The sequence below is a fragment of the Myotis nattereri genome, assembly GCF_964212035.1.
Source record: "Myotis nattereri genome assembly, chromosome: 5".
In the NCBI taxonomy this organism is placed as follows: Eukaryota; Metazoa; Chordata; class Mammalia; order Chiroptera; family Vespertilionidae; genus Myotis; species Myotis nattereri.
In genome coordinates, this window is record NC_138080.1 from 71,564,594 (window position 1) to 71,578,475 (window position 13,882).

Below are 13,882 nucleotides of genomic sequence, written 5' to 3' on the forward strand. Positions count from 1 at the left end.
GCCACAGTTTGGTCATGTAGTCAAAACCCAGTTTAAAGCCTGTTTCTTCTTTAAAATTCTTTCCATCCACTTCTCTTGAGGCCTCAATGGCCTTTGATCCAGGATTACACTTATCTATGTGAGTGTCTGCCCTCAGGTTCTTTCAGAAAGAATACAAATGGTAAGAGAGTGGACTTTGGAGTCAGAATGTTCTGGTTTCAAATCCTCATTCTACCCCTTCCTGCAGTAAGGGCTAAATGACCCAGAAGAAGTTATCTAACTTCTCTGAGCTCTAGTTTTCTAATGTGCAAAATAGAAAGCCTCACTCACCAGGTTCATTGAAAGGTTCAACTAGACTGCTGCTGGCACACTGAGCTTCTTCTTTCCCCTCTGTGGGCATTGTAAGTGCTAGATAAAGACTAGACATATAATAAGTATGATAGTAGAAATGGAGGAGTTAGCTCTAGCCAGTGTGGCTCAGTTGGTTGGGTGTCATCTCATGCACTGAAGGGATGCCAGTTCGATTCCTGGTCAGAGCACATGCCCACGTAGCAGGCTCAGTCCGCAGTAGAGGGTTAGGGTGCATGCAGGAGGCAGCCAATTGATGTTATGCTCTCACATCAATGTTTCTCTCTCTCTCACACTCTGCCTTTCTCTCTCCTACAAAAACCAATTTTTTAAAAACACCTTTTAAAAAATGGAGGACTTACTTTCTCTTTGAGAAAGGAGAGAACTGTATCATGGATTCTCCCCAGTTGAAATTAGAAGTCTAGACCTATCCCATCCTTCAGACAGTACATTACACTGAATATCCTAAAAAATACTGATTTTACTTCATAATGATTATGTTACACTCAGTGTCCCAGGAACTTTAGAGGATAAATGAAAATCTAGTAGAGGTGAAAACATAAAACTAGAAACATATGGATCAGTTTACATAAGATACATGTAAAGTCTATTATAAAACTAGCATCTGTACTTTTGAATGAAAACCCTTTTCTGTATTTATCTGTCACAGTTGTTTGTAATAGTTTATTCATTTTTTCATAAAGATGCTCCAGGAATGATCGTGAATATCCCTCTTAACAACTTCTGTTACTGAGTTCTGGCTGCTGCTGTATTACAAGCATCACCTTGTAATAAATGAGCCCAGGTACCCCTACTCCACGGACTGCTCTCACTCCACAAAGCACACAAACACACCCACCCCACATTTCCTCCTAGGTTACTTACTACCATGCCTTCCTGAACCCAGCCACACTGAATGGGCCAGTATTGTACAGGGGATGCTGGCCAGATCCTAGTATCTTTCTCCTAAAGAAAGTGCAATGGCATGCAAAAATCTGTCAGTAAGATTCCTTCAGACAGACAAACTTGGGATCCCTATTGTTATGCTTTTATTTTCTGTCTCATATTGAAAGAAATATAAGCAATGTGTGTGTATGTGTGTGTGTACATGTGTGTGTGTGTGTGTGTGAGAGAGAGAGAGAGAAAGAGAGGAAATATACATCGTGGGGGAGGGAGGATTTAATAGCTCAAGTGGTCCCTGAGAAACCAAGACGAAGAAAAGCATTCTTGGGTGTGGCAACATTGCAACTCTTGTTATATTCCTTTGATGCCCAGCAAAAATAAATTTGCCACGCATACGCGCACGTGCGCGCGCGCACACACACACACACGTCAGTACCCTTGGATGTGTTTTGAATGTTTATTTATTGAACACTGTATGTTTTTTAAAAGTACAACAGGTAGTAGGAGATTTAAACAGATACAAAAAACATGTTCAAATTAAAACAGCAGAAAACAGTATCTCAAGATCAATGACCATGATATGTATCCTAATCTTAGTATTTCTCTAGCTTTATAAGAAGTAATCTATCATGTTGTACGCATTAGCTCAGGCATTGTGTAGATAAAAAGGCCAAACCATCCTGAAACAGGAAACCAATATTCTTCCTGTCTAATCAACAAATCTAAACATTTATTCTTTTCAACTATTTGCTCCAGCTCTCGTCCACCACAACAGGGTGAGCCACATGTTCAGCATCATTTTACAACAAAGAGAACATTTTCATGAGCCACTTTTGTCTCCCCGCCCCCTTAATGAAAGAGGAGGAAAAACTGTTTCATACAGAAGGCGTGAGGCATATGCATTGGAACTGCCACAGAAGTGTGGGCTAATGTAACCAAGAGGGATTTCACCTACATCCATTCAGTCAGCTCACGGGGGTTTAAAGAAATTCCAAAGAGTCATCAGAAGAGGAAAAATAAAGGTAATGCTTTTTGCCACACAGGTAAAGTCTTTGAAAATATGTGTAATATGTAAAATATTTTGACACCCCCATGGTATTTTTCCAGAATTAACAGTATAAATTGCTCCTTTTGCTCAAGAGCTCTCTATCAGCTCTCTTATCACTACTCGCATCAACCTCACCTCCTGCCACAATGTACAAGATGCACTTCTTGTCCTGTATTGTACTAACTCTCGCATTCATCGCAGACGGTGCACCTACCTCGAGCTCCAGCCAGGAAACACAGCAGCAGTTGGAGCACCTGATACTGGATATGCAGCAGCTTCTGAATAGAGTCAGCGTATGTATATCCTTTGCTTGCTAAAATGACTCCCTTTAACTTTTCTGCCTGGAGTGCACTTTGTAATAACAGTCTGTTGTGTTTTCTCAGAATTACAAGAACTCCAAGCTCCCCATGATGCTCACGTTTAAGTTTTACATGCCCAGGAATGTAAGTACAACTTTCTAAGTTCATTTTGTGTTTTATTAAGATGCAAAGTAAAATGGAAATTAGCACACTGATTGTATTAATGGCATCTCACCTGAGAAAAAGTATTAGTAACTTCAATATTTTTAAATATATATATCCAGGTTTGATAATGGGGCTTTTGTAAAATGGCTTTGCCTATATATTTTTTAGATGTTCTTGTTTGTGTTTGGAGGGAAAGGGATTGGGAAGAAAATAATATTCTCATTTCATTGCTGGGACAGTTTTAAAACAAGATTATGTGAATTTACTGCTTCATTTGAAAATGTAAAACTCTACAGATATCGATTATGTACTTTTACCATGAAAATTACTGAAACTGACATCAGAGCAGCCCTCTTTAAAATAAATCCTGTGTCCTAGGAGAAATCTCTAAGAGTCTGCCTTTGAGAGGCAACATAGCACTAATCCATAGGACAGACCTGAGGGCCAGATCTGAACTGAAATCTCAGCTCTACCATGTCCTAGGTTTTGTGAACTTGGGCAGTTACCAGGCTCTCTCTGTGACTGTTTCTTGTCTACATCTGTGAATAACTGTTCATACTTCATATAGTTCTGTGAGGATTAATACGTAAATGTAAAGGACTCCTACAAGTATCTGGCGTATGGTGAGCACCATACAAGCATTTGCTGTTACTAGTAGTAAATAGTAAAGACAAAATTCTCCCTGGGGAGTATAAAGTACAACTGTGGACTTACACATCTTTTATGCCAATAGGCCTAGAGACTTACGCTAGATGATTTATTTTCCAAGTTTAAAAGCTCCATTTGGTTGTTTTGGGATTCAGGTAGCTAGATAACCATAGATTATCCAGGCCCCTATTGCTAAGAGAGGACTGCTAACAGCTACGTGGGTCAACAGAGAACAGGCAAAACCAGTGCTGGGAAAAGCCTCGGGGGCCGGGAGGACGGGTGAGAATGGGATTTAAAGGATCATAGATATAATTCCATTGATCTGCCTCTTACTTATTCAAGTTATACTTCAAGCTACTCTTTTAAAAGATGAAAAGGAAATAACTTAGTGATCTCCTCCAGCTGAATCAGAGACACATACCTCTTACCTCTAGCAACTTAAAGATTCTAGACCAGCAGTTCTCAACCTGTGGGTCATGACCCCTTTGGCGGTCAAATGACCCTTTCACAGGGGTCGTCTAAGACCATCCTGCATATCAGATATTTACATTACGATTCATAACAGTAGCAACATTACAGTTATGAAGTAGCAACAAAAATAATTTTATGGTTGGGTCACAACATGAGGAACTGTATTTAAAGGGCCAGAAGGTTGAGAACCACTGCTCTAGACCAGTGGTCGGCAAACTCCATTAATCAACAGAGCCAAATATCAACAGTACTTCTTCAAAATAGACTCGCCCAGGCCAAAAACTGACTTCTGCGTATGGGCCACGAAGTTTCAATCGCACTGTACATGGCCCGCACGTGGTATTTTGTGGAAGAGCCACGCTCAATGGGCCAAAGAGCCGCATGTGGCTCGCGAGCCACAGTTTGCCAACCATGACTCTAGACTTTTCTAAGGGGACTAACTCCAAGTTGCCCATGCCAAAAACTCCAGCCTTGAACTTGTAGAACCTGCAGTAGCAAGTTGAGAGGCCAGCAGATGAAAATGTCTTAAGACCTGTGTGGTGCAGTGCTACCTCTCCCTCTGAAGATTGTTAGAAACATGAGATGGGTGCATAGTTAAGAGGATGGTAGATTCTTTGAAATCTAACAGTTTCTAAATGACAACTCAAGATCTATTTGAAACCAAAGTGATGTGATAAACTCCATTCACTTGTTCATTTTACAACCATTCCATGTTTCTAAAAGATTTCAGAAAATGATAAAAACATTTAATTCAAAGGATTCTGGGTTAATGCTATAAAGATAAAACTGAAATTTAATCCTGGCTCCTCCTGGTCATGTGGCCTTGGGAGAACACAAAATCTGAGATTTACTTTCCTTATTTGTAACATGGAGATAACTCTGCATTGCCTATCTCAAAGGGTGGCTGTGAGACTTAAATGGACTTATTTAGGAGAAAACACTTTGAAATTATAATGTACCATAGAAGTGTGAAATACTATCATGTGTACATGTCTAAATCAGAAGGCCCATTCAAAAATACTTCAAATATTGCAATGTTTTATTTGGTTGGTACAAATCATTTTTAAAAATGCTTACTGTACTTATTATAGAAAAGTAAACAATTAAGATGCAGTTATATGTGACTTGCTATTTTGAAAGCCAATCTTATGCAGTGTTACAATGGCTAATGTATAAAATGTTGGCCTGTGACCGATGGCATCCGAGATCTCCTTCTGTCCTAACATTCCATGATTCTCAACTCTTGAACCATGAAACACTAGAATCATAGACTGTGACCCATACTTCCACATTCCTACTCTGGTCCTAATAATTCAGTCTATATATGTGACTTACAATTAGGTGCAGAAATGTTGCCTTTTTGCAAAACCAAATTAAGTTGAAATTAATGATTATTTGTTAACTAACAATTAATTCTAATCGTGGGTAGCTGAACTCTAGTTTTTTCCAGTCTTATCATGTAAACTCTATTGGTCCAGCTTGATAGTAATGCTGAGAACAGAGAGAGTGGTAAAAACCACGTCCTGCTACTCTTAATAAAATAAATTTGAGGTTATGTTCTGATTGACTTTGAGTCAAGGCAAACTAACCTAATAATATTTTTATTATTCCAGGCCACAGAATTGAAACATCTGCAGTGTCTAATAGAAGAACATGAACCTCTGGAGAAAGTGCTAAAGTTAGAGAAAAGCTTGAGCAATATCACGGAATTAATGAGCAATGTCAATGTACTCGTTCAGAACCTGAAGGTAAGGCAATACTTCACTTGCTCATCTGGAAAGAAAATACATGGAAGGGAGGGGCATTTTAGAGTAGTACAGCGTTTTTGGTGTTTGTGAAGTGCTCATACATTTTAAGTCCACTGTGAGCATGAATCATTTGTGCGTTAGGTGATACACTGTGGAGCTGGGAAGAATAAGGTATAAGGGTAAGAGCCAGAAGGTTTCCACCCACCATCCACACAGGGACAAGCCCGTGGCCCTGCAGTCACCTCTCACATTAACACAACACTGAGAGTAGGAGAAAACACTGAACTGAATGTCACAGAAAGCACAGTTTTCATTATATATTTTTTTAATTCCTTCAGGTCATTTTCCAGAATTACCAACACTGATTATCTAAAAGGCCTTTTAAATGGGGTTTCCCTACCACTGGTAGAAGGACTAAGAGACTGGTCTAAAAATCAGCAACCATTAAAATAGCCAATGAATTAGATAATTAACTCCTTATTTCGAGGCCATACTTTCAAAACCTTAAGTATTTTTAAACGCAGAGGAAGCATGAAATATACAAGGGACTCAGGTGATGTAAAAGAGATTCATGTCTCTCTTTTTTCATCCAATCTGCCAAAGTACAAAAGTCATGAGTTAATAGGTATCCTAAATAAACAGTGTAATTTTAATGATAGTAGAACCAAGGTCCTAAAAAATCTTAACTCTAGTTGTTTCCGAACAGAAGTCATTAGTAGGCTGTTCCTTTCATTTAATTCTTTAAAAATACATTGAGAGCAATGTCATCTAGACATTGATAGACTGTTTCTCATCTATGTCAAAAGGTATGCTCTAAAATTTTTTACCAATATCAGAGAACTGACTCTAAGTTCTTGATGCAAAATTAAGAGAAAATTATGTGAAAATCAGAGACTCCGAGTTTCAAAAGCCTGATGTTTTAAAAATCTCACTAAGAGGTTATAATATTCAATTGTATGTAAAAAAGTAAGTAACACTTCAACAGTTTATTTAAAGGGAATGAATACTTTATCTCACTTGGTTATGTTCCCAGGATAGGTATTACTTCAAAATTAAAAAGCCCTCTTTTATCTTACTATATATCAGAATATTTTCCTACTTTGTCAGCTAAAGGCAAAGGAAATTCATTTCCAAAGTCAGTCCACAAAATAAAACTTCCATTGTTTGAACTTTCAAAAGTTGGTCCTTTACTGATACTGAGGTGGGGGGGGGGGGTTAATAGCTATATATGAAACTGTTTTTCACACAAATTACCCCCAAACAGAAGCTTGTCCTAACTTACTCTTGACTGGCTCTATCTCGTTTAGGGGAAAACATGAAGAGATTCATTTAAATAGAATAACAGGAGACTTGAGGTTTAAAAAATAAAGTATAATGTGTATATCACTGGTACTGCACACATGTAACCTATAGATATAGATTTACACACAGAGGAAAGGAGGGTTAAAAACTTGATTTTGCATGCATTTAATGAAATATTTGTTTAGATCTGTTTTCATTTAAAATGCTTACTTGGCCCTAGCTGCTTTCGCTCAGGATATAGAGCGTCATCCACGAACTGAAGGGTACCTGGTTCAATTCCAGTCAAGGGCATGTACCTCAGTTGCAAGCTCGATCCTGTGCAGAAGGCAACCAATTGATGTGTTTCTCTCATATCAATGTATCTCTCTCTGTCTCTTCTCCCACTCTCTCTAAAAATCAATGGGAAAATATCCACAAGTGAGGATTAACAACAAAAATATGCTTACCTGGCAGGTGTGGCTTAATGCTTAGAGCATCAGCCTAAGAACCAAAGGGTCATGGGTTTGATTCAGTCAAGAGCATGTATCTCCATTGCAGGTTCATTCCCTGGCCCCAGCTGGTGTATGTGTGGGAGGCAACTAATTGATGTCTCTCTCTCTCACATCAATGTTTCTCTCTCTCTCTTCTCGCACCCACCTCCCTTATACTTTCTTTAAAAATCAATGGAAAAACTATCCTTGGGTAAGGATTAACAACAAAAAAATGCTTATTGGTATATAATTCAAGGAGAAAAATATTGTGTTCCTTAAAATTGACAGGATTAACAACCTCAGCTTGTGTGTTACTATCATTTGGTGTCGTTACATATAATTTCAGCATATCAATTTGATCATTTCAAGAAAATGAGATTAATATGTTTAACTCCTTGAAAATAAAGGCCATAAGCCTGTAATACATCGAGAATAATTATATCTAAGGTAAACCAACCTTAACTAAGAAAATAATTATAATTTTTGTGTTTTAGGGACCTGAAACGAGATTCAAATGTGACTATGATGATGAGACGGTGACCATCGTAGAATTCCTGAACAAGTGGATTACCTTTTGTCAAAGAATCTTCTCAACACTGACTTAAGTGCTTCCCATTTAAAATGTATCAGGCTTTCTATTTATTTAAATATTTAAAAATTATATTTATTTTTTGATGTATGGTTTGTTACCTTTTGTAATTATTCTTCGTCTTCAGATGATAAATATGGATCTTTTAAGATTCTTTTTGTAAGCCCTAAGGGCTCTAAAATATAAATTATTTATCCCAAAGTATTTATTTTTATATTGAATTGTTAAATATAATGTATATGTGTAGTTCAATTCATAAAATTATTTAATAAAGGTGATGAATAACAACAAGCACAGAATAATCACTAAAATATTTTCAAATTACTCCTGTGACCTCACAAGACAGCTAAGATGCCTACAAAAGTCAGTCTTCTCCAGGAAGGTATGTGGAATAAGGAAATGGGCTTCTCAAAGCTCTTGCTTTCTCCTACCATGACCTGATCAGTTCCTTAGTTCTAGTCTAAGAAAACCTCATCAAATTATACGATTTTCTATCTCCATAAACAAGATGCTAACACAAACATTCTTGAAACTCTTCAGATAACTGATGTGTCTCTCCATCCATTTCCCAACATCTTACACATTGTTCTCTGCCCTCAGGAGTCTCCCGGCCTATTGGCTCTCCACTGGGTCCTGCCACTGGGGAGCCCTGGTGGGGAGTGGGAGGGATAGAAGAGATTCCCGATTTTCCCCATGGAGTGGTTGTGCCTCTCAGCCAAGGCAGCTCTCTCAAGATTTTTTCCCTCTGGGTTCTGCTAACTTTTCTTTCCACTCCTCCCTTCAAGCAGGCGTGGTGCACTTCTGTTACCAGCTCCAAGTACTGTACTCTTCCTCATAGTTTCCCTGTATCCTAGCTTGGTAAATCATCTCTTTATGAGACCGTCCTTGAATTATTCCGAGTATGCTGTTTCCTGACGCAGACACAGTAATTGTACCAGAAAAAGCACCATGAAATAAACTCTCACATAGGCTCCTGGGTCAGGACTGTTGATATAGTAAAGGACCACAATGATAGTATGACATGGGAAATCTATGGACTGCAATAGCATCCTAATTATCATCAATGGTGGCATAGAATGAAATGCAGGAGGGCAAGGTGTTGCGAGATCCAAGGCCATGACATTTAATTGTTACAGCAACAATAGTTATGAAAATTGCGATTATTACCTAGATTCTTTTCATGGTCTAGACACAGAAGAAAGGGAAAAAATTAAAGTTATGAATATACACTTAAAAACATCCAAGGAAGTCCTCATTGGCAGTTTTTAAATATTCCATTTCTAGAGCAATGTGTTCTTTCCAGCTCCTCCACACTTGCCTTGGCCCACTCACCAGCTGTCAAAAATGGTAAAAGAAACCACTTACTATGATGTTTTAGAGGTCAAACCCAATGCCACCCGGGAAGAACTGAAAGATTTACAGCCTGGTTGGCATGGTGCAGTAGTTGAGTGTTGACCTATGAATAAGGAGGTCACAGTTTGATTCCAGCTCAGGGTATATGCCTGGTTTGCGGGCTTGATCCCCAGTGTGGACAGTACAGAAGGCAGCCAATCAATGCTTCTCTCAAATAATTATTTCTATCTCTTTCTCTCCCTGTCCCTCCCTCTCTGAAATCATGAAAAATATATTTTTAAAAAAGAGAAGAAAAAGGCTTACAGGTAGCTGGTCTTGAAGCACCACCTGATAAGAATCCAAATGAAGGCGAGAAGTTTAAACAGATTCCTCAAGCTTATGAAGTGCTTTCTGATGCAAAGAAAAGGGAATTATGTGACAGAGGAGGAGAACAAGCAATTAAAGGAAGGTGGAGCAGGTGGTGGTTTTGGCTCTCTCATGGACATCTTTATACATTTTTTGTTTTGTTTTGTTTTGTTTTGTTTTGTTTTGTTTTGGAGGAGGAAGGTAGAGAGAGAAAGGAGAGGTAAAAACGTTGTCATCAGCTCTCAATAACCTTAGATTTATATAATGGTGCAACAGGAAAACTAGCTCTGCAAAAGGATGTGATTTGTGACAAATATGTAGGCTGAGATGATAAGAAAGGAACAGTAGAGTGCTGTCTCAACTGCTGAGGTACTGGAATATAAATAAGAAATCACCAGATAGAACCTGGAATGGTTCAGCAAATTCAATCTGCATGCATGAAGTACCAGGGCCATGGGGAATGGATCAGTTCTAAAGATGGATACAAAAGCTGCAATGGAAGGAAGATAGTTCGAGAGAAGAAGATTCTATAAGTTCTTAATGATAAAGGCATGAAAGATGGCCAGAAGATAAAATTCCATGGTGAAGAAGATCAAGAACCAAGACTGGAGCCAGGAGATATCATTGTTTTAGATCAAAAAGACCATGCTGAGCCACTTGGCCTGGAGGTCAAACCCTCCCTGGTATTAGCTACAATAATCAAGGCTTAACTACAAGACTGCACACAAAGACCACTAGGGTGTGCACCAAGAAAGCATAACAAAATGCGGAGACAAAGAAACAGGACAAAATTGTCAATGAAAGATATAGAGTTCAGAACCACACTTTTAAGGTCTCTCAAGAACTGTTTAGAAGCCGCCGATAAACTTAATGAGATCTACAAGAAAACTAATGAGACCCTCGATGTTATGATGGGGAACCAACTAGAAATTAAGCATACACGGACTGAAATAACAAATATTATACAGACTCCCGACAGCAGACCAGAGGAGCGCAAGAATCAAGTCAGTGATTTGAAATGTGAGGAAGCAAAAAACACCCAACCGGAGGGGCGGAATGAAAAAAGAATCCAAAAATGCGAGGATAATGTAAGGAGCCTCTGGGACAGCATCAAGCGTACCAACATCAGAATTATAGGGGTACCAGAAGATGAGAGAGAGCAAGATATTGAAAACCTATTGGAAGAAATAATGACAGAAAACTTCCCCCAACTGGTGAAAGAAATAGACTTACAGGTCCAAGAAGTGTGGAGAACCCCAAACAAAAGGAATCCAAAGAGGACCACACCAAGACACATCATAATTAAAATGCCAAGAGCAAAAGACAAAGAGAGAATCTTAAAAGCAGCAAGAGAAAGAAACTCAGTTACCTACAAGGGAATACCCATATGACTGTCAGCTGATTTCTCAACAGAAACTTTGCAGGCCAGAAGGGAGTGGCAAGAAATATTCAAAGTGATGAAATCCAAGAACCTACAACCAAGATTACTTTATCCAGCAAAGCTATCATTCAGAATTGAAGGTCAGATAAAGAGCTTCACAGATAAGGAAAAGCTAAAGGAGTTCATCACCACCAAACCAGGATTATATGAAATGCTGAAAGGTATCCTTTAAGAAGAGGAAGAGGAAGAAAAAGGTAAAGATACAAATTATGAACAACAAATATGCATCTATCAACAAGTGAATCTAAGAATCAAGTGAATAAACAATCGGATGAACAGAATGAACTGGTGATTATAATAGAAACAGGGACATAGAAAGAGAATGGACTGACTACTCTTGAGGGGGAAAGGTGTGTGGGAGATGTGGGAAGAGACTAGACAAAAATCATGCACCTATAGATGAGGACAGTGGGTGGGGAGTGAGGGCGGAGGGTGGGGCGGGAACTGGGAGGAGGGGAGTTATGGGGGGAAAAAAGAGGAACAAATGTAATAATCTGAACAATAAAGATTTAATTAAAAATAAAAAGAGAGAGATAGAGAGAGAATCACTGATTGGCTGCCTTCTGCACACCCCACACTGGGGATGGAGCCCACAACCTGGGCATAAAAAAAAAAAAAAAGACCATGCTGTTTTTATGCGACAAGGAGAAGACCTTTTCATGTGTATGGACGTACAGCTGGCTGAAGCATTGTGTGGCTTCTAAAAGCCAATAGCTATTCCTGACAACCGAACCATAGTCTTCACCCTTCATCCAGGTCAGACTGTCAAGCATGAAGATATCAAATGTGTGTTAAATGAAGGCATGCAAATTCATCATAGACCACATGAAAAGGGTCACCTAATCATCAAATTTAAGGTAAACTTTCCTGAGAATGGCTTTCTCTCTCCTGATAAACTCTCTTTGCTGGAAAAACTCCTACCTGAAAGGAAGTAGAAGAGACTGATGAAATGGACCAGGTAGAACTGGTGGACTTTGATCCAAGTCAAGAAAGACAGAACCATTACAATGGAGAAGCATAAAAGGATGATGACATCATCCTAGAGGTGGTGTTCAGTGTCAGATTTTTTTAAAATATATATTTCATTGATTTTTTACAGAGAGGAAGGGAGAGGGATAGAGAGTTAGAAACATCGATGAGAGAGAAACATCGATCAGCTGCCTCCTGTACACTCCCCACTGGGGATGTGCCCGCAACCAAGGTACATGCCCTTGACTGGAATCGAATCTGGGACCCTTCAGTCCGCAGGCCAGCGCTCTATCCACTAAGCCAAACCGGTTAGGGCAGTGTCAGATTTCTTATTGGGGCCAGTGAATCACACTCACTGCTGGCATTTTATTTACTGTAGTGAATGAGTGAAGGACTGTAATTGTAATATACTCACTACTTGTTTTAATATGCAACTATAGTAGTGTTTTAAAAGTTAAATGAAGAATAAACTCAAATACAAAAAAATAGTCCACTTCTACAGTGGTAATAGAGTATACATGGCAGAGGTATACTGCCATGGGGAGAAATGCAGAAATGCAGTTAGACCCTCCAGGCCTCTCCTACTAAGGGTGGGAAGGAGTGAGGCCCTAAGATGTAGGATGCAGACACAGAGAATACTCATTTGCCCCTTTTATTTTCTTTAGTTGTGTCCCTTCTGAGGAAAAAAAATTCCTCTCCTTAAAAGCATTCCAATAACTCACAAATTGAGGGCAATTTTCCCCAGAACTCACCTTCACCAGCTTTCATTGCCTCCAGGCCTAAAATGGGACTTGTTAAGATCTCAACATTGCTGGGGAATAGAGTGTTTAGCCAATGGGGGTGGAAAATAAGTCATATCTGGGCTGATTTAACTGAGATTACTGAAACTCCCTGGGATTCAGAATTTAATGAGAACTTGCAAATGGCATTAATAGTTGAGTAAATGCTTAGACTCCCAAGTAGCCTCTTTCAATGATGTTGAAGCACCAGAGCCTCCCCATAGAAGACTCCCCAGGGAGAGGCTGTGTTGGGGATAGGTGAGTAGTGCAGTCTTCTCATCTTGCCCAGGAAGACACTGAGAAATGCACAGGTAAGGGGGACCCCAGCGCCACCAGAGTTCTGTGGTGGGTTTCTTCCTTAGGACTAGAAGTGACAGAGGGTGCTCCTCTGGTGCCACTGAAACCACTACCCAAAATCAAATATATCTGACAACTATTATAACACAAGGAGTGACAGAGCAGTAAATTGTATTTAAAGTCAGTTTATAGGATGTATCAGGATCAAACTATTTCTAAAGAGGAAATTCTTTTTTTTTTTTTTATGTTAATATTTTTTTTTAATTTTTTTCTTTTATTAGTTAAGGTATTACAAATGTGTCCTCATCCCCCCCACTAACCCCCAACCTCCCCCCCACACACAAACTCATGCTCCCATCCCCCCGTTGTCCATGTCCATTGGTTTGGCTTATATACATGTATACAAGTCCTTCTGTTGATCTCTTCCCCTTAACCCCGCCCTCCCCTACTTTCCTTCTGGGGATTGATAGCCTGATCACTGTTTCTCAGTCTTTGGGTCTGTCCCTTTTCATCAGTCTATGTTGTTCTCTATAATCCACAAATGAGTGAGATCATATGGTATTTATCTTTCTCTGACTGGCTTATTTCACTTAGCATAATGCTCTCCAGTTAAAGAGGAAATTCTTATCCTTCCTGTTTACTTAGTATTTTTTCTCCTTTCTCACATCAAAGAAACTATCAATTTCAGCTCATTCTCAAAGAAAATAAACTTGCGTTTATAACTCACA

General features: G+C 39.1%; 1 protein-coding gene and 1 pseudogene across 2 annotated transcripts; both read left to right on the forward strand.

Annotated features, from left to right (window-relative positions):
- Positions 1-2,424: 2,424 nt before the first annotated feature.
- On the forward strand, positions 2,425-7,986 carry IL2 (interleukin 2; the record flags this gene model as incomplete). Its single annotated transcript, XM_081092776.1, has 4 exons — positions 2,425-2,571; positions 2,662-2,721; positions 5,475-5,609; positions 7,876-7,986. 4 exons carry the CDS (start codon positions 2,425-2,427, stop codon positions 7,984-7,986), a joined length of 453 nt encoding a protein of 150 aa, XP_080948902.1.
- A 1,328-nt stretch (positions 7,987-9,314) lies between these two features.
- LOC308520527 (dnaJ homolog subfamily A member 1-like) lies at positions 9,315-12,130 on the forward strand (annotated as a pseudogene). Its single transcript has 3 exons — positions 9,315-9,405; positions 9,633-10,310; positions 11,731-12,130. The product of its transcript is annotated as a dnaJ homolog subfamily A member 1-like (transcript).
- The last annotated feature ends 1,752 nt before the right edge of the window (positions 12,131-13,882 follow it).